Source organism: Mustela nivalis (assembly GCF_964662115.1).
Source record: "Mustela nivalis genome assembly, chromosome: 9".
NCBI classification, from domain to species: Eukaryota; Metazoa; Chordata; class Mammalia; order Carnivora; family Mustelidae; genus Mustela; species Mustela nivalis.
The window spans coordinates 103,825,024-103,852,866 of NC_139028.1; the positions used below are offsets into that span (position 1 = coordinate 103,825,024).

General features: G+C 38.1%; 3 protein-coding genes across 3 annotated transcripts; all 3 read right to left on the reverse strand.

Moving 5' to 3' along the window:
• Nucleotides 1-249: 249 nt before the first annotated feature.
• Nucleotides 250-1,224, reverse strand: LOC309840344 (olfactory receptor 4C45-like; the record flags this gene model as incomplete). Its single annotated transcript, XM_082682404.1, has 1 exon — nucleotides 250-1,224. The coding sequence occupies one exon, from the start codon at nucleotides 1,222-1,224 to the stop codon at nucleotides 250-252; it is 975 nt and encodes a 324-aa protein (XP_082538530.1).
• Nucleotides 1,225-16,678: 15,454 nt separating this feature from the next.
• On the reverse strand, nucleotides 16,679-19,576 carry LOC309840345 (olfactory receptor 4C45-like; the record flags this gene model as incomplete). The annotated part of the gene is made up of 2 exons (XM_082682405.1): nucleotides 18,973-19,576; nucleotides 16,679-17,653 (listed from the first exon to the last, which is right to left on the reverse strand). Exon 2 carries the CDS (start codon nucleotides 17,636-17,638, stop codon nucleotides 16,679-16,681), a length of 960 nt encoding a protein of 319 aa, XP_082538531.1. The 5' UTR covers nucleotides 17,639-17,653; nucleotides 18,973-19,576.
• A 7,065-nt stretch (nucleotides 19,577-26,641) lies between these two features.
• On the reverse strand, nucleotides 26,642-27,633 carry LOC309840346 (olfactory receptor 4C5-like; the record flags this gene model as incomplete). Its single annotated transcript, XM_082682406.1, has 1 exon — nucleotides 26,642-27,633. Exon 1 carries the CDS (start codon nucleotides 27,569-27,571, stop codon nucleotides 26,642-26,644), a length of 930 nt encoding a protein of 309 aa, XP_082538532.1. The 5' UTR covers nucleotides 27,572-27,633.
• Nucleotides 27,634-27,843: the final 210 nt, after the last annotated feature.

A 27,843-nucleotide genomic window follows, 5' to 3' on the forward strand; every position in this document is an offset into this window, starting at 1 on the left:
AAGTTGGATTTGGATTACATTCATTTTTACTCTCATTTTAAAAGAAATTAACCACTTCCAGTGCTCCTAGAATTATTGTGGGCTTGAGGCACCATGCCTTGCCTTAATGGGTATGTTAATCCTGCCCACAATACATATACTTCCGAAGAAAAGTGAACCAGATAGGATAATTGACTGTCCCACATTTAATTAACTAAGAAGGGGAATAATTCTCTCTAAATTTTCACTAGATATTTTTATGTAAATACTCTAATCCCAAGTTTCATTATCACCAATTTTCATTATTTGCCCCCAGAGTTTCTTCATGACATTTTTCACTTCTGCATTTCTGAGGGTGTAGATTAAAGGGTTCAACATGGGAGTCACTATGGTGTAAAACACAGCCACAGCTTTGTCAGCGGGGAAGGAGATCATGGGTCTCAGATACAGAAATGAACAAGGTACAAAGAATAAGATGACAACAGTGATATGAGAAATACAGGTAGACAGGGCTTTGAGACGCCCTTCAGAGCTTTTAGTCTTTAGGGAGTGCAGGATGACAATGTAAGAAGCAACCAGCATAGAAAAAATGAGCAGACATAGTGACCCGCTGTTGGCAGCAATCAGGGGCCCTAAAGTGTGAGTGTCTGTACAGGCTAGTTCCAGGAGAGGCATCAAATCACACAAGAAATGATCAATGATATTGGGGCCACAGAATGGTAACTGGATCATGAACAAAACCTGGATCCCTCCATGAATAAAGCCTAAAATCCCAGCCATTCCCAGCAAGAAAACACAGACAGGTCGGCTCATGATGGTCATGTAATGCAAGGGCTTACAGATAGCTACATAGCGGTCATAGGCCATGACAGCTAATAGGATGATCTCTGCTCCAGCAAAGAAATGTTCAGCAAAGAGCTGAGTCATGCAGCCATTGAAGGATATGGTGTTCTTGTCAGAGAGCAAGTCAGAGATCATTATGGGTACTATGGACGAAGAGTAGAAACCATCTATAATGGACAAGTAAGACAGGAAAATGTACATGGGAGATCCCAGGGCTGGGCTGATGAAGATGGTGATGGAGATGAGGAGGTTACCTGCCATTGTGATCAAGTAGGTGATTAAAAACACAGCAAGGAAGAATTTCCTCAGTCCTGGATTCTGGGTCAGGCCCAGTAGTATGAATTCTGTTACATTGCGTGTCCTTCTCATGGAGTCAGCTTCAGTTATAAGTACATGGTCCATCTGGAGAGATCACAATAATTCTGAGTAGTATTTTAAATTCAACACTGAAATCTTCCATCTCTCTTTAGTCCTAGCCTCTTGGATTGATGGAGACATACCTTCTACTCACCTCTACTTTGGAAACAGTTATAAAAAGGAATATAAAGAAGTAAAATTTTCTTATTAATATAATTTGTAGTTACAGTATGTCACAAACACTGGAATTAAACCAACATGTTATTATGACTGTTGACTTACGATTGACTTCCAATCCCTGGCTCTAAAACCTTTCAGATGGCTTTCTGTCACTATTTTTGGAACAAATTTCATCAGTGACAATGATTTTGTTGTGTATTTGACATTATCATGAATCTGTTTAGCTATGGGAATATAATATTCTTTAAAATTCAGCTCTATATAAGATAGGAAAGTGTCTTCCTTACTGTTTCTGTACCAGCAGTGTTCTTTGAGCTAGGATTCCTTTCTGTCAAATGAATGTACAAACACACAGAGTTGCAGATAGAGTGTTTCCTTTTAGGAGGCCAAGGAACTCTCTTTATAACAGCTGTTTGAGCCACATTCACTCAATTGCCCTGGATGTTTTGTCTGGCTGAACATGACTATTACATACTCCCTCTTCCAACATCATTGGATACAGATTTGGAAGTGGCACAAAGTTCCCTAAAACTCTTCAGTATTTCGCTAATGAATTTTCTGTGTGATTGGTCTTTCATCATGTAAAGAATAATGTTCTGGAATAGATTTACAATCATAGTCAAATTTTACAAATGGAATTAAATGGGTCATAAAGATTCCTTGAATTTCCTCTTGTTGAGAAAGAAATGTTATGTAAGATCATAAAAATTTTCTTTGACTATATGCTTAATCAATTAAGAGGAATGTGAAGTTTTCAGTCCTAATTGGTGGAAAAATGGAATATATACAAGAATATATTCTTTTTTTGAATGGTTTTTAGGACTTTTTATTCCTTCTCCTCCTTTTTTTCTCCTTTCTCCCATCCATGCCAAAAACATAACTACATATTTTTCCTCAAACTTTCTGGACACAGAAGTCAGTATCATGAACTTCCAGCTTCAATAAAGGTGAAGAAAGATGTCTTTTGTTTTCCAGAAAGCTCTGTCTCTTTCGTTATTTCTTCTCTATTCATGGCTGCTATACGTGGCAACTATGTGATTCATCATCCTTAATAGATTTAATCCACAAATTCTAACTTCAGTGTGGCACATGGGAATCATGAAAAAGGGAAACAATCTCAAATGATCCCATATAGAAGCCTACCGAAGCAGTCTACTTCTACATGCATGTTAACCACAATGTTATAAAAGTGACCTTAGTAGTTCTCAACAGCATCATGTGTGGCAGCATTACAGATCACGTTTTCTATGGACATTTTATATGATCCTGTTCAAATTCATTTGTAGAGGTAAAGATTACCTTCACTTCATAGCATCTAGCTGTCAAAACTATTTGGTCAAGACAATTTGAGTATAATAAGTTAAATCTGCTTAAAATTTGTGGTAAAGATTTAGTTATTACTGACCTGGATCTAGTTGATTGTTGGTTCCACTGTTTCTCAACTGTACCCAGTGATTGTTTCTTCCCCTGAATGTATAGCCCCACAGCTGCATACACAGTATGAAGTAACAAGTGGGAAACTGGAATTCTCTCTCTAGACAACTCTTTCAGTGTTCTTGGTCATTTTAGTTTATTTTGGTTCCCATTACTAGGCTGAACTTACTCAGAAAATGAGCTATTTTAGTTAGGAAACTTCAGTAGCTTTCTGATTTAATTTCTACTCACTTTCTTGGCCTCCTGTGAAAGTGTAAAGACATCTTCAAAATACAGATACTTTTCAGATTTCAGAACTATCCTCAGTCTCAATTAAAAACAATGGCAACAAGGAAAATTCTTCAGAAAAATCTGGTATAGGGGACTATAAAATGAAAAGTGCATCATATTCATTTGATTATACATTGTTTTTCAAATACTTTCTGCCAAACTTATGTTTCCTAACAAGTTTATGGGAAGTATTGAGAAAGTTCTTATTATGCCTGATTTAAGCCCTCATTTTAACCCATTAAGTTTGGGAGCAATATCTCCCATATAAATCTTAAGCCTGTTAGTACACTCTTTGCTGCTGTCCTTTACTTAAATATCCTATAATCCTCTCTTCTTGATTCTAGAAAAGTATTTAAATAGACTTTGGCAGAGTGCCTGCACTTTGGTAATGCATTGATTGACCTCTCAAGTCCTCAGAGGATTAGTAATTGGTCCTGTTGGACTCTTTGCTAGAAGCCTCAGCCACTGTCTTTCACTTACTCCCCCTTGGCACCCACAAACATCATTAGAGGCCAGTTTTAGAAATGCAGTTGAGCTTTGGTGAAACACGTGTCTGTGGCTATAGTTTAGGATGAAATTTTGGTATGAGAAGTAGGAAAGCTTCCTGACAGGGCTTTGCTGTTCCTTTGGACACTGTTGAGCCTGGCATAGAATAGGGGGTGGTTTTAGGCATAGGTCAGAGTTCAGAGAATGTTTTTTTTTTTTTTTGGAAAATGTGTCTGTTCTAACTAACATGGTTGTCCTGAGAATGGAAATGCTAGTTTTCAAGGTACATGCCATGTTATTCTGAGAGACTGACATTTTTATTAGTGGTTGACAAAGGAGACTCAGATGGCAGAATTCTCAGTTATGGAAGATTGGGTAATTTATGAGCCATAGATCCATCAACTTCTTCTGGTTTGTGTATCTCGATGACAGGTCATCATGATGTGTTCATGGGAATATAGCTTTTCTCTCTATCCTGTAGGAAAGAATTGTGGAGATGTACAGTAAAGAGCAATGCTTCTACATGGTAGGCATTGAGAAAATCACACCAAGGCAAACATTTTTTATAAAGACATTCAGAGGTAGAGGATGGAAACAGTATAGAAGGGAGGCTCCACTATAAAATTCTCCCTCAGTTTCTGATGTTTTGAAGAGCTGGATGAAATCTTGCACAAAATCACCTTAAAAAAAATCAATGTTTATCTTTATAGAAATGGATATACTCCTGAAATCACACACCACAAATGGAAAGAGTGCCTTCAGCCCTGTCCTCAACAGTTAACAATTTTGCTCACTTGCCGTCTGTCCCTCTTCCTTGTTTTTTTTTTTTTTTAAATTGTGGTAAATACACATAATATAAAACTTATGATTTTAACCCTTTTCATTTTTTAAGATTTTTATATTTCTTTTAGATAGAAAGAGTGAGAGAGAGATCATGACCAGGGACAGAGGGAGAGGGAGATGCAGACTGCCTGCTGAGCAGAGAGCAAGGTGAGAGGCTTGATCCCTGGACCCAAGGATCATGAACCAAGCTGAATGAAGCCCCATAACCCACTGAGTCTCCCGGCACCTGTAACCATTTTCAGCTGTACAGTTCAGTGTCATTAAGTACATTCACATTGTGTGCAAACATCACCACCAACCATCTCCAGAATTTTTCAACTTTTTATTAAAAATATCCATATCCTTTAAACAATCACTGCTCATTTCTTCCTTACCTATCCTCAGAAAACACTGTTTGCTTTCTGGTTCTTTTGAGTGGGACTATATTAAATATTTCATATAAATGGGCTATTGCAGTGGTTCTTCTATGATTGGCTTATTTTGCTTAGAGTAATGCCCTCAAGTTTCATCCCTGTGGTCACAAATGACAGGGTTTCCTTCCTTTTTAAGGCTGAAAAGTATGCCATGTTTGTATATATTGTTACTTGTTTCAAAGCTTTGTATCCGTTGATGGTCATTGAGGTTGTTTTCCCATCTTAGCTACTGTGAATAATGCTGAAATGAGCCAAAGGAGTGCAAAGAATTCCTTGAGGTCCTGATTTCAGTAGTTCTCGATAAATACCCAGGTGTGGGATTGTTGGATCATATGATATCATATTTTAATATTTTGAAGAACCTCCATCCTGTTTTCCATAGTGACTATACAAATTTACATTCTCACCATTGTTGAACAAGGGTTCTTTTTCTCCACATCCTTACTAATACTTGTTATGTTTTGTCTTTTGATACTGGCCATTTTAACAGATATGAAATAATACATCATTGTTCTTTTGAATTGTATTTCTCTGATGATTGTAATGTTGAGGATCTTTTCATTTGCTTGTTGGCCATTTATATATTTTCTTTGTGGGAATGTCTATTTGAGTCTATGGTCTATTTTTAAATTGGGCTATCTTTGCTATTGAGTTATATGAGTTCTTTGTCTATTTTGGATACTAACCCCCTTATGAAACATATTGTTTGCAAATGTCATTTTCCCATTCTCTTAGATTGTTAATTGTTCCTTTGTTGTAAGAAGATTTTTAGTTTGTTGTAGTCCCCTTTGTTTATTTTTGCTTTTGGTGTCATATCCAAGAAATCATAGCTCATTCCAATGATAAAGATTTTCTGCTGTGTTTTCTTCTAAAAGTTTCAGTTTCCAGACTTCCGTTTCCTCAATCAATCCAGTTTGAGTTGGTTTTGGTGAAGGTTTAAGATAATGGTTCAATTCCATTCATTGGCCTGTGGATATCCAGTTTTCCCAGCACTTACAGATGATGTTATTCTTTTCCCATCGTGTATTCTTGGCACCCTGTCAAAGATCAAGAGTGAGCATATGTATATGCATGGGCTTGTTTTTGGGTTCTCTGTTCTGTTGCATTGGTCTCTATATCTGTCTTTATGCCAGTACAATACTATTTTAATTCCTGTAGTTTTGTAATATAGTTTGAAATCTGGAAGTGTTATGCTTCTGACTTTGTCGTTCTTTCTTCTTTTTATTTAAATTTTTAAAATTTTTTAAAATTTAAATTAATTTATTTATTTTCAGCATAACAGTATTCATTATTTTCTTACCATACCCAGTGCTCCATGCAATCCGTGCCCTCTATAATACCCACCACCTGGTACCCCAACCTCCCACACCCCTGCCACTTCAAACCCCTCAGATTGTTCTTCAGAGTCCATAGTCTCTCATGATTCACCTCCCCTTCCAATTTACCCCAGTTCCCTTATCCTCTCTAACACCCCTTGTCCTCCATGATATTTGTTATGATCCACAAATAAGTGAAACCATATGATAATTGACTCTCTCTGCTTGACTTATTTCACTCAGCATAATCTCTTCCAGTCCCGTCCATGTTGCTACAAAAGTTGGGTATTCATCCTTTCTGATGGAGGCATAATACTCCATAGTGTATATGGACCACATCTTCCTTATCCATTCGTCCATTCAAGGGCATCTTGGTTCTTTCCATAGTTCTGCGACCGTGGCCATTGCTGCTATAAACATTGGCGTACAGATGGCCCTTCTTTTCACTACATCTGTATCTTTGGGGTAAATACCCAGGAGTGCAATGGCAGGGTCATAGGGAAGTTCTATTTTTAATTTTTTGAGTAATCTCCACACTGTTCTACAAAGAGGCTGCACCAATTTGCATTCTCACCAACAGTGTAAGAGGGTTCCCCTTTCTCCACATCCCCTCCAACACACGTTGTTTCCTGTTTTGTTAATTTTGGCCATTCCAACTGGTGTAAGGTGATATCTCAATGTGGTTTTAATTTGAATCTCCCTGATGGCTAGTGATGATGAACATTTTTTCATGTGTCTGATAGCCATTTGTATGTCTTCATTGGAGAAGTGTCTGTTCATATCTTCTGCCCATTTTTTGATATGTTTGCCTGTTTCATGTGTGTTGAGTTTGAGGAGTTCATTATAGATCCTGGATATCAACCTTTTGTCTGTACTATCATTTGAAAATATCTTCTCCTATTCCGTGGGTTGCCTCTTTGTTTTTTTGACTGTTTCCTTTGCTGTGCATAAGCTTTTGATATTGAGGAATTATAATTGTAGGTATAAACTCTTGAAAGCTGCCAGGGCAAAGAGGCTCCTTACTTACAGAGGGAAGCCCATCAGAATAACGTCAGACCTGTCCACAGAGACCTGGAAAGGCAGAAAAGGCTGGCAATATATATTCAGGGCACTAAATGAGAAGAACATGCAGCCAAGAATACTTTATCCAGCAAGACTGACATTCAAAATGGATGGAGAGATAAAGAGTTTCCAAGACCGGCAAGGCTTAAAAGACTATGCAAACCACCAAGCCGACACTGCAGGAAATATTAAAGGAGGTTCTATAAAAGATGAAAAAAACTAAGAATAGCATTCAACAGAAATATAGAGACAGTCTACAGAAAGAACGACTTCAAAGGTAACTCGATGTCAATAAAAACGTATCTATCAATAATCACTCTCAATGTGAATGGCCTAACTGCACCCATAAAATGGCACAGGATTGCAGATTTCATAAAATGACAGGAGCCATCCATATGTTGTCTACAAGAGACCCATTTTGAACCTAAAGATACACCCAGACTGAAAGTGAAGGGTTGGAGAAGCATCTTTCATGCCAATGGGCCTCAAAAGAAGGCTGGGGTAGCGATTCTCATATCAGACAAATTAGATTTTAAACTAAAGTCTGTAGTCAGAGATACAGAAGGACACTACATAATCCTTAAAGGGACTATCCACCAAGATGATCTAACAATTGTAAATATCTATGCTCCCAATATGGGAGCAGCAAATTACTTAAGAAAACTGTTAATCAAGGTAAAGAGTCATATTGATATGAATACACTAATCATAGGAGATTGTAACACGCCTCTCTCAGAAATAGATCATTGAAGCAGAAAATCAATAAAGAAACAAGAGCATTGAGAGTGAAATAAGTCAAGCAGAGAGAGTCAATTATCATATGGTTTCACTTATTTGTGGAGCATAACAAATAGCATGGAGGACATGGGGAGTTAGAGAGGAGAAGGGAGTTGGGGGAAATTGGAAGGGGAGGTGAACCATGAGAGACTATGGACTCTGAAAAACAATCTGAGGGTTTTGAAGGGGTGGGGGGTGGGAGGTTGGGGTACTAGGTGGTGGGTATTATAAAGGGCACGAATTGCATGGAGCACTGGGTGTGGTGAAAAATAATGAATACTGTTATGCTGAAAATAAAAAATAAATTAAAAAAAAAAAAAAAAGAAACAAGAGCATTGAATGACACCTTGGACCAGATGGACCTCATAGATATATATAGAACATTCCACCCTAAAACAACAGAATACTCATTCTTCTCAAGTGCACATGGAACCTTCTCCAGAATAGACACCATACTGGGTCACAAATCAGGACCAAAGAAAAGAGAGAAAGCCCAAATTCATAAAAATATGAATGAAAAGGGAGAGATCACAAGTAACACCAAGGAAGTAGAAACAATCATCAGAAGTTATTATCAACAGTTATATGCCAATAAGCTAAGCAACCTAGATGAAATGGATGCATTCCTCGAAAACTATAAACTACTAAAATTGAACCAGGAAGAAATCGACAACCTGAACAGACCAATATCTAATAACAAGATTGAAGCAGTGATCAAAAACCTCCCCCAAAACAAGAGCCCAGGACCTGATGGATTCCCTGGGGAGTTCTACCAAACTTTCAAAGAAGAAATAACACCTATTCTCCTGAAGCTGTTTAAAAAAATTGAAGCAGAAGGAAAACTTCCAGACTCTTTGTATGAAGCCAGCATTGCCCTGATCCCCAAACCAGGCAAGGACCCTACCAAAAAGGGGAATTTCAGACCAATATCACTGATGAATATGGATGCCAAGATTCTCCACAAGATCCTAGCAAACAGGATCCAACAGCACATTAAAAAGTTTATCCACCATGACCGGATGGGATTCATTCCTGGGCTACAAGGATGGTTCAACATTCACAAATAAATCAATGTGATAGAACAAATTAATAAGAGAAGAGAGAAGAACCACATGGTCCTCTCAATTGATGCAGAAAAAGCATTTGACAAAATCATATGGTTTCACTTATTTGTGGAGCATAACAAATTGTATGGAAGAGGACATGGGGATATGGAGAGGAGAAGGGAGTTGGGGGAAATTGGAAGGGGATGTGAACCATGAGAGACTATGGACTCTGACAAATAATCTGAGTGTTTTGAAGGGGCAGAGTTTGGGAGGTCGGGGGAACCAGGTGGTGGGTATTGGAGAAAGCATGGATTGCATGGAGCACTGGGTGTGGTGCAAAAACAATGAATACTGTTGCACTGAAAAAATAAATAAATAAAAAATTTTAAAAAATCCAGCATCCATTCCTGATTAAAATGCTTCAAAGTATAGGGATAGAGGGAACAATCCTGAACTTCATCAAATCTATCTATGAAAGACCCACAGCAAATATCATCCTCAATGGGAAAAAGCTTGCAGCCTTCCTGTTGAGATCAGGAATGAATCTGGATGCCCACTCAGGAACGACAAGGATGCCCAGTCTCCCCACTCTTGTTCAACATAGTATTAGAAGTCCTAGCAACAGCAATCAGACAACAAAGAGAAATAAAAGGTATCCAAATTGGCAATGAAAAAGTCAAACACTCTCTCTTCACAGATGTCATGATTCTTTATATGGAAAACCGAAAGACTCCACCCCCAAACTATTAGAACTCATACAACAATTCAGCAACGAGGCAGGATTCAAAGTCAATGTACAGAAATCAGTGGCTTTCTTATACACTAACAATGAAAATACAGAAAGGGAAATTAGAGAATCGATTCCATTCACTATAGCACCAAGAACCATAAGATACCTGGGAATAAACCTAACCAAAGACGTAAAGGATCTGTACTGGAGGAACTACAGAACACTCATGAAAGAAATTGAAGAAGACACAAAAAGATGGAAGACCATTCCATGCTCTTGGATCGGAAGAATAAACATTGTTAAAATGTCTATACTGCGTAGAGCAATCTATACTTTTAATGCTATTCTGATCAAAATTCCACCGGTATTCTTCAAAGAGGTGGAGCAAATAATCCAAAAATATGTATGGAATCAGAAGAGACCCCGAATCACTAAGGAAAAGTTGAAAAACAAAAATAAAATGGGTGGCATCACGTTACCTGATTTCAAGCTTTATTACAAAGCTGTGATTACCAAGACAGCATGGTACTGGCATAAAAACAGACACATAGACCAGTCGAACAGAGTAAAGAACCCAGATATGGACCCTCAACTCCATGGTCAAATAATATTCAACAAAACAGGAAAAAATATACAGTGGAAAAAAGACAGTCTCTTCAATAAATGGTGCTGGGAAAACTGGACAGCTATATGTAGAGGAATGAAACTGGACCATTCTCTTACACCGTACACAAAGATAAACTCAAAATGGATAAAAGACCTCCATGTGAGATAGCAATCCATCAGAATCCTAGAGGAGAACATAGGCAGTAACCTCTTTGAAATCAGCCACAGCAACTTCTTTCAAGATATGTCTCCAAAGGCAAAGGAAACAAAAGCGAAAATGAAAATTTGGGACTTCATCAAAATCAAAAGCTTCTGCACAGCAAAGAAACAGTCAAGAAATCAAAAGAGGCAACCCACGGAATGAGAGAAGATATTTGCAAATGACAGTACAGACAAAAGGTTGATATCAAGGGATGTTAGAGAGAAGGGAGTTGGGGTAAATTGGAAGGGGAGGTGAATCATGAGAGACTATGGACTCTGATAAACAATCTGAGGGATTTGAAGTGGCGGGGGGTGGGAGGTTGGGGTACCAGGTGGTGGGTATTATAGAGGGCACGGATTGCATGGAGCACTGGGTGTGGTGAAAAAATAATGAATACTGTTTTTCTGAAAATAAATAAATAAATTTAATAATAATAAAAAAAGGTTGATATCCAGGATCTATAAAGAACTCCTCAAACTCAACACACACAAAACAGACAATCATATCAAAAATGGGCAGAAGATATGAACAGACATTTCTCCAATGAAGACATATAAATGACTATTAGACACTTAAAAAAATGTTCATCATCACTAGCCATCAGGGAGATTCAAATTAAAACCACATTGAGTGATCACCTTACACCAGTTAGAATGGCCAAAATTAGCAAGACAGGAAACAACATGTGTTGGAGGGGATGTGGGAAAAGGGGAACCCTCTTCCACTGTTGGTGGGAATGTAAGTTGCTGCTGCCTCTTTGGGGAATAGTGTGGAGATTCCTCAAGAAATTAAAAATAGAATTTCCCTATGACCCTGTCATTGCACTCCTGGGTATTTACCCCAAAGATGCAGATGTAGTGAAAAGAAGGGCCATCTGTACCCTAATATTTATAGCAGCAATGGCCATGGTCGCCAAACTGTGGAAAGAACCAATATGCCCTTCAATGGACGAATGGATTAGGAAGATGTGGTGCCTATACACTATGGAGTATTATGCCTCCATCTGAAAGTATGAATACCCAACTTTTGTAGCAACATGGATGGGACTGGAAGAGATTATGTTGAGTGAAATAAATTAAGCAGAGAGAGTCAATTATCATATGGTTTCACTTATTTGTGGAGCGTAACAAATAGCATGGAGGACATGGGGAGATAGAGAAGAGAAGGGAGTTGGGGTAAATTGGAAGGGGAGGTGAATCATGAGAGACTATGGACTCTGAAAAACAATCTGAGAGGTTTGAAGGGGTGGGAGGTGGCAGGTTGGGGGAATGAGGTGGTGGTATTAGAGAGGGCACGGTTTGCATGGCGCACTAGGTGTGGTGCAAAAACAATGAATACTGTTACGCTGAAAATAAAAAAAATTAAAAAAATAATATAAAAGAATATCGCATTGTAAAGTCTGCCCAATGCCAAAAAAATAAAAAATAAAAAAATAAACAAAACCCATCTCTCATTTGATGATGGATGAGAATAGTACTTTGCACTTGATCTATTTTCTTCCTGTTTTGTAAGTGGTGCGAAATATACATGGGAGTGAGTTATTATGTGTGATTTAGTCTTGAGCAAGAGTCAGAGGGTGGACTGTGTAAGAAAGAGTTTTACACAACTTATGAAGCATTGAACACTACAACAAATACTTATGATGTACTATATGTTGGCTAACTGCAAATAATAATAACAAAAAAAGAAAGTGTTATTTTGCTACTGAACAGGAAAGTCTTGTTTCTGGTTATACAGGGCTTTGACCCTTGGCTAGCTTAATGCCAGTGGAAGGTTAAAGTCCCAAATTCTGCTGATTACCCCAAGAACAATTTTCTTAAAATCATTTAAAAACCTGATAGCTTGTACTTGGTGTAACTGACTTGACTAGAGGGATGTGAATACCTCATTGCAAACTTAGTGCCTGAACTTTCCTGAAGCCCAGATTTAATCCCATGCTGTTCTTGGTGGTTCAACTGGAGATGAAGCTTGTTTGTGTCACCAAAGACTCCTGAGAGTTTGTTTGGACATATTGTCCACCTTCAGAGCTTGCCTGTATTCAGTTTTTCAGTTCAGAGTATCAATGGTCTTTAAAAAAAAAAGCATTTTGTGATTATGCTTTTGGATTTCTTGTGAGTCCTTTCAAATATGCAAACTTGTACAATCTTTGCAGTTGCTCTGTCCACTATAAGAAGTATTTTTATGTTTAGTAGGATAACATGAGATGAGCAATGATGCAATTCCACAATTTTATATCTTTACCATTTTGCAACATGTTTTCTTTGTGTTGCCTGACACAGATCATCATTATTTGTTTAAACTTATGTGTACTGAGGGAAGGTAATATTGACGCCCAAGATACAAGATCCTTAGAGTTAAATTTGAAAATATGTATTCCTAAGATATTTAGGGTGGATCCTAAAGTCCTCTTGACTGAAAATGTAGCCCCATTACCAAGTGTCAAGGTCAGTCCTTTGATTCTTTTCTTATCAGATTTTAGAATATCTGCCTGGGTGTGTGTCCAAAGATGTGTTAACACAGTTCTTCTTATAATCAGCCCTGTGAAAAAATAGCACTAGGTTGAGCTGGGGAATCTGATGATAGGGAGGTGTTGTGGGACTAAAATCGTAATAAAGAGAAAGAGGTAGAAGTCCCTGTAAGTGGATCATGATTCTACAGAAGAAGAAAATAATGTTCTTTTCAAGAGACCACTTTGGAACAAGAGATAGTACTCTTACCACCTGTGTCATATGTCACTGATGAAAGACTGACTCTAGAGAAATCCTGGTGACTTTTCTTCATAGTAGGGAACTAGTTCTCTTGCTGATTATCAGGCTCTATCTAAAATATCCCAACTGGGGATGCTTGGGTGGCTCAGTCTGTTATGTGTCTGCCTTCAGCTCGGTCATGATAGCAGGGCCCTGAGATTGATCCCCATGTCCAGTTCCCTGCTTGGCAGGAAGCATGCTTCTCCTTTTGCCTCTACTTGCTGCTCCTCCTGCTTGTGCTCTCTCTCTCTGTGTCTCTCTGTGTCGAATGAATAAATAAAATACAAAAAAAAAAAAAAAAAAAAAAAGAAAAAACAACCCACAACCACTCCCAACTAGATAATTTGGAGAAAAGAAGTGAGGCTACACATTGATGTCTACGGGTCACCACTACAGGTATAGTTTGGCTTGGGTTTTTGTGGTCATTTATACTATGTGGTCATTTTCTCCATGACCTGAGAAACTACCAATGAATCATAAAGGAAAAAGAATGTTGAATAATACACCTTCTGTGTGGCCACAAATGGCTAAAATATGTTGCTAATCTGACTGATAAGATGAGAGGTTGGCAAGAATATTTTGCCTACTTCCAGATATGGAAAATCTTTCATTTGCTTCTTTGAGTATACCAAATGTGGAAGTGGAATGAATGTGTTTAAGGAAAGCAGATGAGGAGGGAGATCATCTTGGGAAAGCTTTAAAGGCTCGGTTTTTCTGGCTTTTCTCCTCTAGTGGTATGTAAAGGACATTTTAAAAAGAGGTAAGTTCCACAGTTTGAAGCTTAAATTAATGAAAGAAATAAGGAATGAAATTACTGCCTCCAAAACTTACAAATGAGTGGGTAGGTCAGTATATTGTTCAGAGAAGGTGCTCCAGAAACATTCGCTGTGATCGTGAGCATCATGAGCATCGTCATCCGTATTTTTATATTATCCTTTTCATCCCATCTTTCTTGGGAACTACACTAGATCTTCAAAAGATAAGTTTGATATTATAGACATAGTCTTGTTTGTATATATGTAGAAGTTGGTCACTCAGGAAATTATAGCAAAACATCCATTTTTTAGAGGTTATATTGGAGTGTATTTAACATACAATGTCACGATAGTTTCAGGTGTACAATGTAGTGATTTGACAGTTCTGTACATTATTCAGTACTCACCAAGATAAGTGTAGTCACCCCTTTGTCACCATAATATTATAATGTTATTGATTAAATGCCTTATGCTATACTTTTTAACCCCTTGGCTTATTTCATTAAAGTTTGACCTTTTAATCTCATTTATCTCTTTCACCCTTCCCTCCACAACCACCTCTTGCAATTACCACTGGTAACCACCACTTTGTTCCCTTAAGAGTCTGTTTGGGGTGCCTGGGTGGCTCAGTGGGTTAAGCCTCTGCCTTCGGCTCAGGTCAAGATCTCAGGGTCCTGGGATAGAGCCTCGCATTGGGCTCTCTGCTCAGTGGGAAGCCTGCTTTCTTCTCACTCTCTCTGTCTGCCCCTCTGTCTACTTGTGATCCCTCTCTCTCTGTCAAATAAAAAAAAAAAAAGAGTCTGTTTGTTTATTTGGCAAAACATTTATTTTTAAAAGGCTGTCATAGAGAGTAAGGTCTAACCAGATCTACAGTTCTGAGAACATGAGATATGTCAGCATCACATGATATTCAATCCCTGATTGTGAAATCACCCTCTGAAGACAAGTTTCTGAGTTCTTCTTCAGGAATCCCAAGCTCTGTACAGAGATAGGTCTGTGGGTCTCTGGCACTGGAGTGGCTCTCCCTTTTCCTCTTTTAGAGCAGCAGAAGGGGATCCAACATCAGTGAGAACTTTTGAAATGAGTTCTGCTCAGACACGTCACATTTGCTCCAGTCAGCTCCCCCTCATTTGTTACTGCAGAGATGTTTAAGGGCATTTGTGTCCCAGACTGGGGAGTTGGTGGGGCCTAGCTTTTAGTGTCCAGAGATCTGCTCATAGGTCCCATTAGATTCCTTGCTGAGATAGTAACTCTCTGCTCTGCTGTCCCTACTCATATCCAGATGCCTTTTATGACTTATTATAAAGTGAAGTGAGTATGGCACAGATGTTTGGTCCTCTTGTGATCATGGTTAGCAAATGGTGGTTGGTAGTGGTGTTCTTGGGCTCCTCTTGTCAGCTACCATTGACCCTGGCTTACTTTATGTGCTGGTGACATCTCTGAAGGCTGAAACCATGTCTGAGCGATTTCACTAATTTTTAGCTGATTCGTTTTTTTGAATCTAAATCATTTAATTCCCACAACTTGAGAGAGTACGCAATGCTATTTCCATTGTATAGATTAAAAAAAATTAGTAGAGACATGAAGCAAAAGCTTACATTAAAAGGTTAATTGACGCCAGAAAGAAGATGAGAAATCAAGCCTATTTGATCCAAAGTTCTTATTCTCTGACTTCAAAGCATCTGACTGTTTCTGAATCTGTCCTAGAATTTTAACGTACCTGTTATGAATTCTTTTCTGTAATCCAGACCTGTGGTCATTGTTCATTTGTGACACAGACTTGTTCCTACATCACTGGTAATTTCCTGCCCCAGCTGTTCAGACTCTGCCCTTGTCCATGTCTAAAACACATCTTTAATATACAGATATTTTCTGCCTTAACTTTATGGACTTGATCACTTCTATCTCTTTTGCATCAGTCAGTTCTGCTACTAATATTTCTGTAGACATTTGCATACTACAGGAAGTGGAGGTAATGTAATTTTTAAAAAGTACCTTTGTGTGTAACTGTGCTTTCCTTGGGCTTGTGGGAAGTAAAGAGTTTTTATTACTGTGGTGCAAGAACATCTGTAAGTCTCTAAAATTTAGGAAGATAAGAAAAATTATGTTTGGATGAAAGTACTTCTTGAAGACTCCCTGGTGTTCTATATGTTTTTGCATATATAGTTTTACTCTTTTGAAATAAAACTTCATTATAGTTGTAGTGTGGGGTTAAACAGTGCTCAGGAATACCACTGCTTACTTGTTTCAACCCACAGTCAGGAAAACATTATGACTTCTGTGGCCCCTTGCTATTTGTCCTCATGAGTCTTTCCCCTCCATAAAAAATATTAAAATTACATTTTATGACAGCATTGGTATAAAGATGACTATACTGCAAGTTGGATTTGCATTACATCCATTTCTCCCCTTATTTTAAAAGAAATTAACCATTTGCAAGGCTCCTAAAATTATTGTGGGCTCTAGGCACCATGCTTACTTTGCCTTAATGGGTATGTTTCTCCTGCCCACAATACATATACTTCTGAAGAAAAGTGATCCAGACAGGATAATTGGCTGTCCCACGTTTAATCAACTAAGAAGGGGAATAAATCTCTGTAAAACTTTCCCTAGATATTTTTATGGACATAGTCTAATCCCAAGTTTCATTATCACCAATTTTTATTATTTGCCCCCAGAGTTTCTTCATGACATTTTTCACTTCTGCATTTCTGAGGGTGTAGATTAAAGGGTTCAACATGGGAGTTACTATGGTGTAAAACACAGCCACAGCTTTGTCAGAGGGAAAGGAGGTCATGGGTCTCAGGTACATGAATAAACAAGGTACAAAGAATAAGATGACAACAGTGACATGAGAAGCACAGGTAGACAGGGCTTTGCGATGTCCTTTAGAGCTTTTAGTTCTCAGGGAGCAAAGGATGACAATGTAAGAAGCAACCAGCATAGAAAAAATGAGCAGACATAGTGATGCACTGTTGGCAGCAATCATGGGCCCCAAAGTGTGAGTGTCTGTACAGACTAGTTCCAAGAGAGGTATTAAATCACACATAAAATGGTCAATGGCATTGGGGCCACAGAATGGCAACTGGACCATGAGCAATACCTGGATACTTCCATGCAAACAGCTTAAAATCATAGCCATTACCACCAAGAAAGAACAGACAGGTCGGCTCATGATGGTCATGTAATGCAAGGGCTTACAGATGGCTACATAGCGGTCATAGGCCATGATAGCTAATAGGATGATCTCTGCTCCAGCAAAGAAATGTTCAGCAAAGAGCTGAGTCATGCAGCCATTGAAGGATATGGTGTTCTTGCCAGAGATCAAGTCAAAGATCATTTTGGGTGCTATGGACGAGGAGTAGAAAGCATCTAAAATGGACAAGTAGGACAGAAAAAAGTACATGGGAGATCCCAGTGCTGGGCTGATGAAGATGGTGACGGAGATGAGGAGGTTACCTGCCATTGTGATCAAGTAGGTGATTAAAAACACAGCAAATAAGTATTTCTTCAGTTCTGGGTTCGGAGTCAGGCCCAGCAGAATGAATTCTGTTACATTGCTTGTCTTTCCCATGGATTCAGCTTGGGTCATGAGCTTATGGTCTATCTGGAAAGATCAGAGAATTTCTTAGTAGCATTTTGAATTCAACACTGAAATTTTCCATCACCTCTTCCATCACCTCCATCACCATCCATTCAACTGTGAAATCTTCCATCATGACTAAAAAGGTGTGACTAAAGAGGAAGCCACACCTTCCAGTTTCAACCACTTTGGAGATATTTGTAAAAAAAGAACAGAAAGACACTAAATTTCTCATTCATATAAACTGAATAGCGACAGTATGTTACAAGCACCAGAAAAGGGTGCCTGGGTGGCTCAGTGGGTTAAAGTGTTTGCCTTTGGATGAGGCCCTGATCCCAGGGTCCTGGGATTGAGTCCAGGTTCAGGCTCTCTGTTCAGGGGGAGTCTGCTTCTCCCTTCTCAGGGGGACCTCTACTTCTCGCTCTCCTTATGCCTCTGCTCCTCTGTCTGTTGTGTGTGCTCTCTCATCAATCAGTCAGTCTTTAAGTAAAAATAATACTGCTCCAGAATAGATCTATAATCCTAGTCACATTTTACAAATAGAATTAAATGAGTCATGAAGTTTCCTCAAATCTCCTATTGTTGAGACAGAAATGGTATCTAAGATAATACAAGCTTTTCCTTTGACATAGTTTAATCATTTATGATGAACTTGAAGACTTCATTGCTAATTAGTGGAAAAATTGAATATATACAATAATTTATTCTATTATTGACTGATCTCCCCATGTATTTTCCATAGTGAGTCCTTGTTATAAATCATTATAGGACATTTTAATCCTTCTCCCCCTCTTTTTCTCCTTTTCTTATCCATGCTAACATATTTTTTCCTCTAATGTTTATGGAACATTATGAAACATCATGATCTTTCATCTTCAATAAAGGTGAGGAAACTATCATTTTTTTTCCCAGAAAGCTATGTCTCTTTATTTGTTTTTTCTCTATCCATGACTGCTACTATAGGTGGGAACTAAGTGATTCATCATCCTTCGTAGGTTTAATCCACAAATGCTGACTTCAGCATGGCAAAATGGAAGTCATGAAAAGGGGGAACAATTTCAAATAAACATATAGAAATGTACTGAGGCAATCCACTTCTACATATATGTTAGCCACAATGTTAGATAAGTGACCTTAGTAGTCCTCAAGAACATCTTGTGTAGCAGCATTACAGATCACATTTTCTACTGCTATTTTAATGTCATTGTGTTCAAATTCATTTTTAGAGAAAAGATTACCTTCAGTTCACAGCATCTAGCTACACAAACTACTTATAAAAATAATTTGGATAAATTAAGTTAATCTGCTTAAAATTTGTGGAAAAAGATGGAGTTACTACTGACCTGGATCTAGTTGGTTGTGGGTTCCACTGTTTTTGGATTGTACCCAGTGATGCTTTCTTCTCCTGAGGGCATAGCACCACAGCTGCAAATATACTCTGTCAACTAACAAGAGCATCACCGGAATTCTCTCTCAGACAACTGTCCGAGTCCTGGTCATTTTAGTTCTATTATCACTCTGAACTTACCCAGAAACGAGCCGCTTTATTTAGGAAACTTCAATACTCTAGGATTTAATTTCTACTCACTTGCATGGCCTTTGATGAAAATATAGACACATCTGTAAAATACACATATTTTTCAGATCTCAAAACTGTATTTAATCCAAAGTAAAAATATTGGGAAAAAGGAAAAACTTTAAGTCAGAATAAGCTAGCATATTGTACTATAAAATATGTAAGTGCATCAGATCTACTTGATTGGGTAGATATATTTTTAAATCCTGCCAAATTTATGTTTCCCAAAGTCCATGAGCAGTGTAGAGAGAATTCTTTTTCATTCCTCCTTTTAACCCCTTAAGCTTGGGTGCAGTGTCTCACATATGAATCTTAAGCTTGTTGGTATATACTCTGCCTCTGTCATTTAGTTAAGTGTACTGTAATTCTTTCTTCATAGACTCTAGACAAATATTTAAATAGACTTTGACAAAGCACCTGCACTTTGGTAATGCATTGACCTCTCAAGTCCTCAGAGGATTAGTAATTGGTCCTGTTGGAATCTTTGCTAGAAACCTCAGCCCCTGCCTTTCATTTGCTCCTACTTGGTACCCACAAACATCATTAGAGGCCAGTTTTAGAAATGCAGTTGAGCTTTGGTGAAACGTGTGCCTGTGGCTATAGTTTCAGATGAAATTTTGGTAAGAAAAGTAGGAAAGCTTCCCGATAGGGCTTTGCTTTTCATTTGAATGTTGTTTAGCCTGGCACAGGATAGAAGGTAGTTTTAGGCAGGTCAGAGTTAGGAGAATGGATTTCTCTCTGAAAACATGCCTGTTCTAAGTATATAGTTGTCTTGAGAACAAAAATGCCAGGTTTCAATGTTATGTGCCATTTTACTCTGAGAGACTGACCTTTTTACTAGTGGCTAACAATGGAGACCCAGATAGCAGAATTCTCAGTTACGGAAGATTGGGTAATTTATGAGCCATAGATCCATCAACTTCTTCTGGTGTGTGTATCTTGATGACAGGTCCTCATGATGTGTTCATGGGAATATAGCTTTTCTCTCTATCCTCCAAGAAATCATTGAGGACATGTAAAGAGCAATGCTTCCACATGGTAGGCATTGAGAAAATCACTCCAAGGCAAACATTTTCTGTAAAGACATTCAGAGCTAGGGATGGAAACAGTATAGAAGGGAGGCTCCACTATAAACTTCTCCCTCAGTTTCTGATGTGTTGAAGAGCTGGATGAAATTTGTACAAAAACACCTTAAAAAAAATCAATGTTTATCTTTAAAGAAACTGATATGCTCCTGAAATCCCACAGCACCAATGGAAAGAGTGCCTTCAGCACTGTCCTCAGCACTTAATAATTTTGCTCACTCACAGTTTGTTCCTCTCCCCCCCTTTTTTTTATTGAATTGTGGGAAATATACATAATATAAAATTTACTGTTTTAACCATTTTTATTTTTAATATTTTAGATTTTATATATTTATTTTAGATAGAAAGAGTGAGAGAGAGAGCATGACCAGGGGCAGAGGGAGAGGGAGAAGCAGACTGTCTGCTGAGCAGGGAGCAAGGTAGGGGGTTTGATCCCTGGATGACCTGAGCTGAAGGCAGACACATAACCCACTGAGACTCCCAGGCACCTGTAACCATTTTCAACAGTCCAGTTCAGTGTCATGAATTACACTTACATTGTGTGCAAACATCACCACCAACCATCTCCAGAATTTTTCATCTTTTCATTAAAAAATCCATATCCTTTAAACAATCACTGCTAATTTCTTCCTTACCCATCCTCAGAAAACACTGTTTGCTTTCTGGTTCTTTTCTCAGTTAGGAAAGCTAATGCCCCCAAAGGAACTATGGACTCTGGGTGATGATGCATCAGGGCAGGTCTGATGAGAACAAATGATTTTGCAGTGTTTCTTCTATGACTGGCTTATTTTGCTTAGAGTAATGCCCTCAAGTTTCATCCTTGTGGTCACAAATGACAGGGTTTCCATCCTTTTTAAGGCTGAAAAGTATACCATGTCTGTATATATTCCATTACTTGTTTCAAAGCTTTGTGGCCATTGATGGACACTGAGGTTGTTTCCCCATCTTAGCTACTGTGAATAATGCTGAAATGAGCAATAGGAGTGCAAAGAATTCCTTGAGATCCTGATTTCAGTAGTTCTCGATAAATACCCAGGTGTGGGATTGTTGGATCATATGGTATTTTATTTTTTTTTCATTTATTTATTTTCAGCATAACAGTATCGTTTTTTTTTTCACCATACCCAGTGCTCCATGCAATCCGTGCCCTCTATAATACCCACCACCTGATACCCCACCAGCCCACACCCCGCCCCTTCAAAACCCTCAGATTGTTTTTCAGAGTCCATAGTCTCTCATGATTCACCTCCCCTTCCAATTTACCCCAACCCCCTTCTCTCTAACTCCCCATGTTCTCCATGCTTTTTGTTATGCTCCACAAATAAGTGAAACCATATGATAATTGACTCTCTCTGCTTGACTTATTTCACTCAGCATAATCTCTTCCAGTCCCATCCATGTTGCTACAAAAGTTGGGTATTCGTCCTTTCTGATGGAGGCATAATACTCCATAGTGTATATGGACCACATCTTCCTTATCCATTCATCCGTTGAAGGGCATCTTGGTTCTTTCCACAGTTTGGCGACCGTGGCCATTGCTGCTATAAAGATTGGCGTACAGATGGCCCTTCTTTTCACTATATCTGTATCTTTGGGGTAAATACCCAGGAGTGCAATGGCAGGGTCATAGGGAAGTTCTATTTTTAATTTCTTGAGGAATCTCCACACTGTTCTCCAAAGAGGCTGCACCAACTTGCATTCCCACCAACAGTGTAAGAGGGTTCCCCTTTCTCCACATCCTCTCCAACACATGTTGTTTCCTGTCTTGCTAATTTTAATTTTTTGGAGAACCTTCATCCCTTTTTCCATAATGACTATATGAATTTACATTCTTACCATTGGTGAACAAGGGTTCTTTTTCTCCACATCCTTACTAATACTTGTTATGCTTTGTCTTTTTGTTACTAGCCATTTTAACAGATATGAAATAATACATCATTGTGGTTTTGAAGTGTATTTCACTGATGATTAGTAATGTTGAGCATCTTTTCATTTGCTTGTTGGCCATTTATATATCTATATATATAGATAGATAGATAGATAGATATAGTGGGAATGTCTATTTGAGTCTGTGGCCTTTTTAAAAATTGGGCTATCTTGGGGCACCTGGGTGGCTCAGTGGGTTAAGCCTCTGCCTTTGGCTCAGGTCATGATCCTGAGGTCCTGGGATCGAGCCCCGCATCGGGCTCTCTGCTCAGCAGGGAGCCTGCTTCCCTTCCTCTCTCTCTGTCTGCCTCTCTGCCTACTTGTGATCTCTCTCTGTCAAATAAATAAATAAAAATCTTTTAAAAAAATAAAATTGGGCTATCTTTGCTATTGGGTTGTATGAGTTCTTTGTCTATTTTGGATACTAACCCCATACAAAACATATTGTTTCCAAATATTTTTTCCCATTCTGTGGGAAATTGTTAATTGTTCCTTTGTTGTACAGAAGATTTTTAGTCTGATGTAGTCCCCTTTGTTTATTTTTGCTTTTTTGTCCGTTCTTTTGGTGTCATATCCAAGAAATCATAGATCATTCCAATGATGAAGATTTTCTGCTGTGTTTTCTCCTAAGAGTTTTAGTTTCCAGCCTTCCATTTTAAGTCCAGTTTGAGTTGGTTTTGGTGAAGGTATAAGATAATGGTTCGATTCCATTCATTTGCTTGTGGATATCCAGTTTTCCCAGCGCTTACTGAAGAAGTTATTCTTTTCCCATTGTGTATTCTTGGCACCTTGTCAAAGATCAAGGTTGAGCATATGTATATGCGTGGGCTTGTTTTGGGGTTCTCTGTTCTGTTGCATTGGTCTCTGTATTTGTCTTTATGCCAGTACCATACTATTTTAATTCCTAGAGTTTTGTAATATAGTTTGAAATCTGGAAGTGTGATGCTTCTAGCTTTGTCCTTCTTTCTAATGATTGCTTTGGCTATGGGGGTATATTGTGATTCTACATGAATTTTAAGGTTCTTATTTTTCTTTCTTTTTTTAAAGCTTGATTTATTTCTTTTAGAGAGAGAAGGAGTGCACAAGTGGGGGGAGGAGCAGAGTGAGAAGGAGAGATCTCAGGCAGACTCCCCACTGATATAGCAGCCTGTCTTGGAGCTAGATCTCATGACCCTGAGATCATGACCTGATCTGAAACCAAGAGTTGGATGCTCAACTACTCAACCACCCAAGTACCCCAAGATTGTTTTTTCATTTCTGTGAAAAATCCCATTGTGATTTTGATAGGTAGTACAGTGACTCTAGATCACTTTGGATAGTTTGAACATTTTGACAACGTTGAATCTTGCAATCCATGAACACAGGGTGTCTTTCCATTTATTTGCTTTTTTCGTTTTTATTTTCTTTCATAAATGTTTTGTCCTTTCCAGCTTACAAATCCTTAATTTTTAAAATTCAGTTTATTTCTAAGTATTTCAGTCTTTTTTTTTTTTTTTTTTTTTTTTTTTGGTAACAGTAATTCTGGCCTTGTAAAGGAAGTTCAGATATGTTTTTTCTTTTTCAAATATTTAGAAGAGTTTGGAAAGGATTGGCATTTATTCTTCTTTAAATATTTTACTGTCAATTTCACCAGTGACTCTGGTCTTGGGCTTTCCTCTCTTGAGAGGCTTCTTGTTATGGATTTAATTTCCTTGCTCATTATTTGTCTGTTCAGATTATCTGCTTCTTCATGCATCAGATTTGGTAGAATGTATGTTCCTAGGAATTTATCTATTTTTTCCAGGTTATCCAATTAATTAATGTATATTGGTAGTAGTTTCTTGTAATCCTTTTATTTCTGTGGTATGAGTTTTAATGTCCCCTCTTTCATGTGTGACCTTTTCTCTGTCTAGGTAAAGATTGTCAGTTTTGTTGTACTTTAAAAGACAGCTTTTAGTTTCATCAATATTTTTTCTATTGATTTCTTCATCTCTATTTCCTTTTCCTCATATAATCTCAATTATTCCTTCCTCTGTTACCTTTGGATTTACTTGTCTTTCTCATTTCTTGAGGTTAGTTTACTTGAGATCTTTTTAAAGGTAGGTGATCATTGCTATAAATTTTCCTCTTAGTATGGCTTTTGCTACATTGCATAGGTTTTGTTGTACAGTTTAAAATTTTGTTTGTATTGACATGTTTCTAATTCCCTTTTTGATTTCTTCATTGACCCATAGGTTGCAGAAGAATGTGTTATTTAATTTTTGTGTATATGTGAATTTTCCAGTTTTCCTTCTGCTCTTGATTTTGTTTCACTTCCTTGTGTTCAGAAAATATACATTGTATGACTTGAATCTTAAGTTTTTCAAGACTTGCTTTGTGACTGAACATATAATCTATTCTGCATCATCTGCCATGTGCACATGAGAAGACTGTATACTCTACTACTATTGGATTGATTGTTCTATATATGCCTGTTAGGTCCATTTGGTTAATAACGTTCATGTTTATTGGGTTCTTACAGATTTTCTGTCTATATGTTGTATCCATCATTGAAAGTGAACATTGAAGTCTCTTAGTACTACTGTGGTTTTGTCTCTTTCTGCCTTTATATCTTTTATTTGCTTGATATATGTAGGTACTCTGATGTTGGGTCCATCAATATTTACAATTATTATATCTTCCTGGGTAACCAGCCCTTATATCATTATATAAAGTCCTTATTTGTGACAGTTTTGTTTTTAGAGTCTATTTTGTCTGACATGAGGATAGTCCTGCCCTCCTTCAGTTGCTGTTCACATGGAATATCTTTTATTCATTGCTGCAGTTTGAGACAATGTGTGTTCTTAAAGCTTAAGTGAGTCTCTTGTAGACAGCATTTAGTAGGATTTTAAAAATCCATTTAGTCTCTCCATGTGTTTTGACTGGAGAATTCAACCCATTAATATACAATAAGTATTCACAGATAAGGACTTAGGCTTGCCTTTTTGTTTCTTGTGTGTCTCATAGTTTTTCTGTCCCCTATTTACTTTCTTACTGCTTTCCTTTGTATTTGTTGATTTTATGATATTGATATGCTTTCATGATTTTCTCTCTTTGTTTTGCATGCAGAGCTTTTGTCTTGGGTCAAATCTGAATCTTGTTTGTTTGTTTTTTTTTTTTTTAAATTTTGTTTATTTATTTGACAGACACAAGTAGGCAGAGAGGCAGGCAGAGAGAGAGGAGGAAGCAGGCTCCCTGCTGAGCAGAGAGCCTGATGTGGGGCTCCATCCCAGGACTCTAGGATCATGACCTGAGCTGAAGGCAGAGGCTTTTTTTTTTTTTTAAGATTATTTATTTATTTATTTATTTGACAGACAGAGATCACAAGTAGGCAGAGAGGCAGACAGAGAGAGAGGGAAGAAGCAGGCTTCCCACCGAGCAGAGAGTCCGATGTGAGGCTTGATCCCAGGACCCTGAGATCATGACCTGAGCCAAAGGCAGAGGCTTTAATCCACTGAGCCTCCCAGGCACCTGCTGAATCTAGTTTTATATGAGTTCTTTCTGTTAGAATGGCACTGTGTCTGTATCTCAGGTTACTTCCCACTGCATTGCTTTGCAATTGGTCTGAAGGTTGTCGTTCAAATTTGAAAGTATAGTCTTTCTGTCTTTCTTACTCAGTTATCATTAACTCTCACTTTTGTGCTAGATACTTTTCCTATTAGCTAAGGTAGAAGTCCATATAATAACAGGTACTTCAGAGTTCAAGTGGTGTATATATAGTATGCCTTTGACAGAAAAATGTTCCACCAGTTATCTTTTGACTGTGAATCATGTGCAAGATTGCTCTATGGCTGTGTCTAGAAGAATTTATATCCCTTTTTGGCTTTAGGCAGAGAACATAATTTATTCTAGGAGGAGAGCAGATTACATTATAAATGGTCCCCGTGGCAATGTGCAACAAGGCAGCGTTAATATTGGGATGAAGCCTCTCTTATTTTTTAAAACTCACTCATTTCTTATTGATCTTTATTTCTCATCATAATAAATCTACTTTGAATACATAGTTGAGATTGAAATATAATTTGGCTTAAATACTTAGGTATTATGCCTTTCTTTACCAATATTGTATTGTCTAATTGGTTAAAAAATCTCTACACAGAGCTTTACAGAGAATTTTTCTATTGAATACATAAACTCAGAGATTTTCTATAGGGTGTGACAAATAATGCTGAATTACAATGTCCCTTTGATCAATAACTTGCAAATGCAGAAAGTTTTCTAATTGGAAGAGGCTTTAGTCATTATTTAATCAAATATTGGTATGAAAGAGGACAATTAAAGATTACAAAAAGCATAGGGAGCACAACATAGTTAAACTCACATATTTTGACTTCAAGACCATCATCCTTTCTATAGTCCTATTTGTTCTTAAAAGATGAATAAAGTTTTTTTTTTTTTTTCCCTTCTCTAGGCCCATGAATTATTACCCAAGATTGTTCTGTGGCTCCAGAGCTTCCTCATAGCTTTTTTCACCTCTGAGTTTCTGAGGGTGTAGATTAAAGGGTTTAACATGGGTGTTATCATAGTATAAAACACAGCCACTGCTTTGTCAATGGGAAAGGTGACCATGGGCCGAAGGTACACAAATATACAGGGTACAAAGAATAGGACAACTACAGTAACGTGGGAGGCACAGGTGGACAGAGCCTTACGCTGTCCTTCAGTACTGTGAGTTCTTAGGGAGTAAAGGATGAGGACGTAGGAGGTGAGAAGAATAGAAAAAATGAGCAGACACATCAGCCCACTGTTGGCAGCAACAAAAAGTCCAAAGATGTGAGTGTCAGTGCAAGAGAGTTTTAGTAGAGGGAACAGGTCACAGATGAAATGGTCAATGACATTGGGGCCACAGAAGGGCAACCAGACTATAAAAAGAATCTGAATCAGAGCATGAAAAAATCCTCCAGCCCAGGCCACGGCCACCAGGTGGCTGCACATTTGCCTGTTCATGGCGATCCTGTAGTGTAGGGGCTTGCATATGGCCAGATAGCGGTCATAGGCCATCACTGTGAGCAATATGATTTCCACTCCTCCAAAGAAGTGCTCTGCAAAGAGCTGAGTCATGCATCCACTGAAGGAGATAGTTTTCTTTTCCGTGAGTAAGTCAAATATCATTTTGGGAGCCATGGTAGAAGAGCAGCAGCTGTCTACAAAGGACAAGAAAGACAGAAAGAAATACATGGGGGAGCCCAGGGCTCTGCTGGCGTTGATTGTCATGACAATGAGCAGGTTGCCTGCCACAGTGAGAAAGTAGATGACTATAAACACAGCGCCCAAGAGTTTCTGCACATCTGGGTCTTGTGTCAGGCCAAGCAGGATGAACTCAGTCACGTTGTTCATTTGTTCTGGGAGTCTGCTCTAGCATCTGGATAATTGATTTGTCTGTGAGTAGCACAGGGATTACAATTATGGCAGATGATTTTGATCAAGCAAATAATTTATGTCAGGGTTGATTTTTGTGAGGCTGATGGAAACCCTAAGAAGATAAACTCAGATGTAGAGTTGGCCCATATTACTGGTTATATAATGAACACATAGCCCCTTCAACCTCTGAATGACACAAAGACGTATGTGTGCACACATACACAATACACTCATCCAAATACACAAAC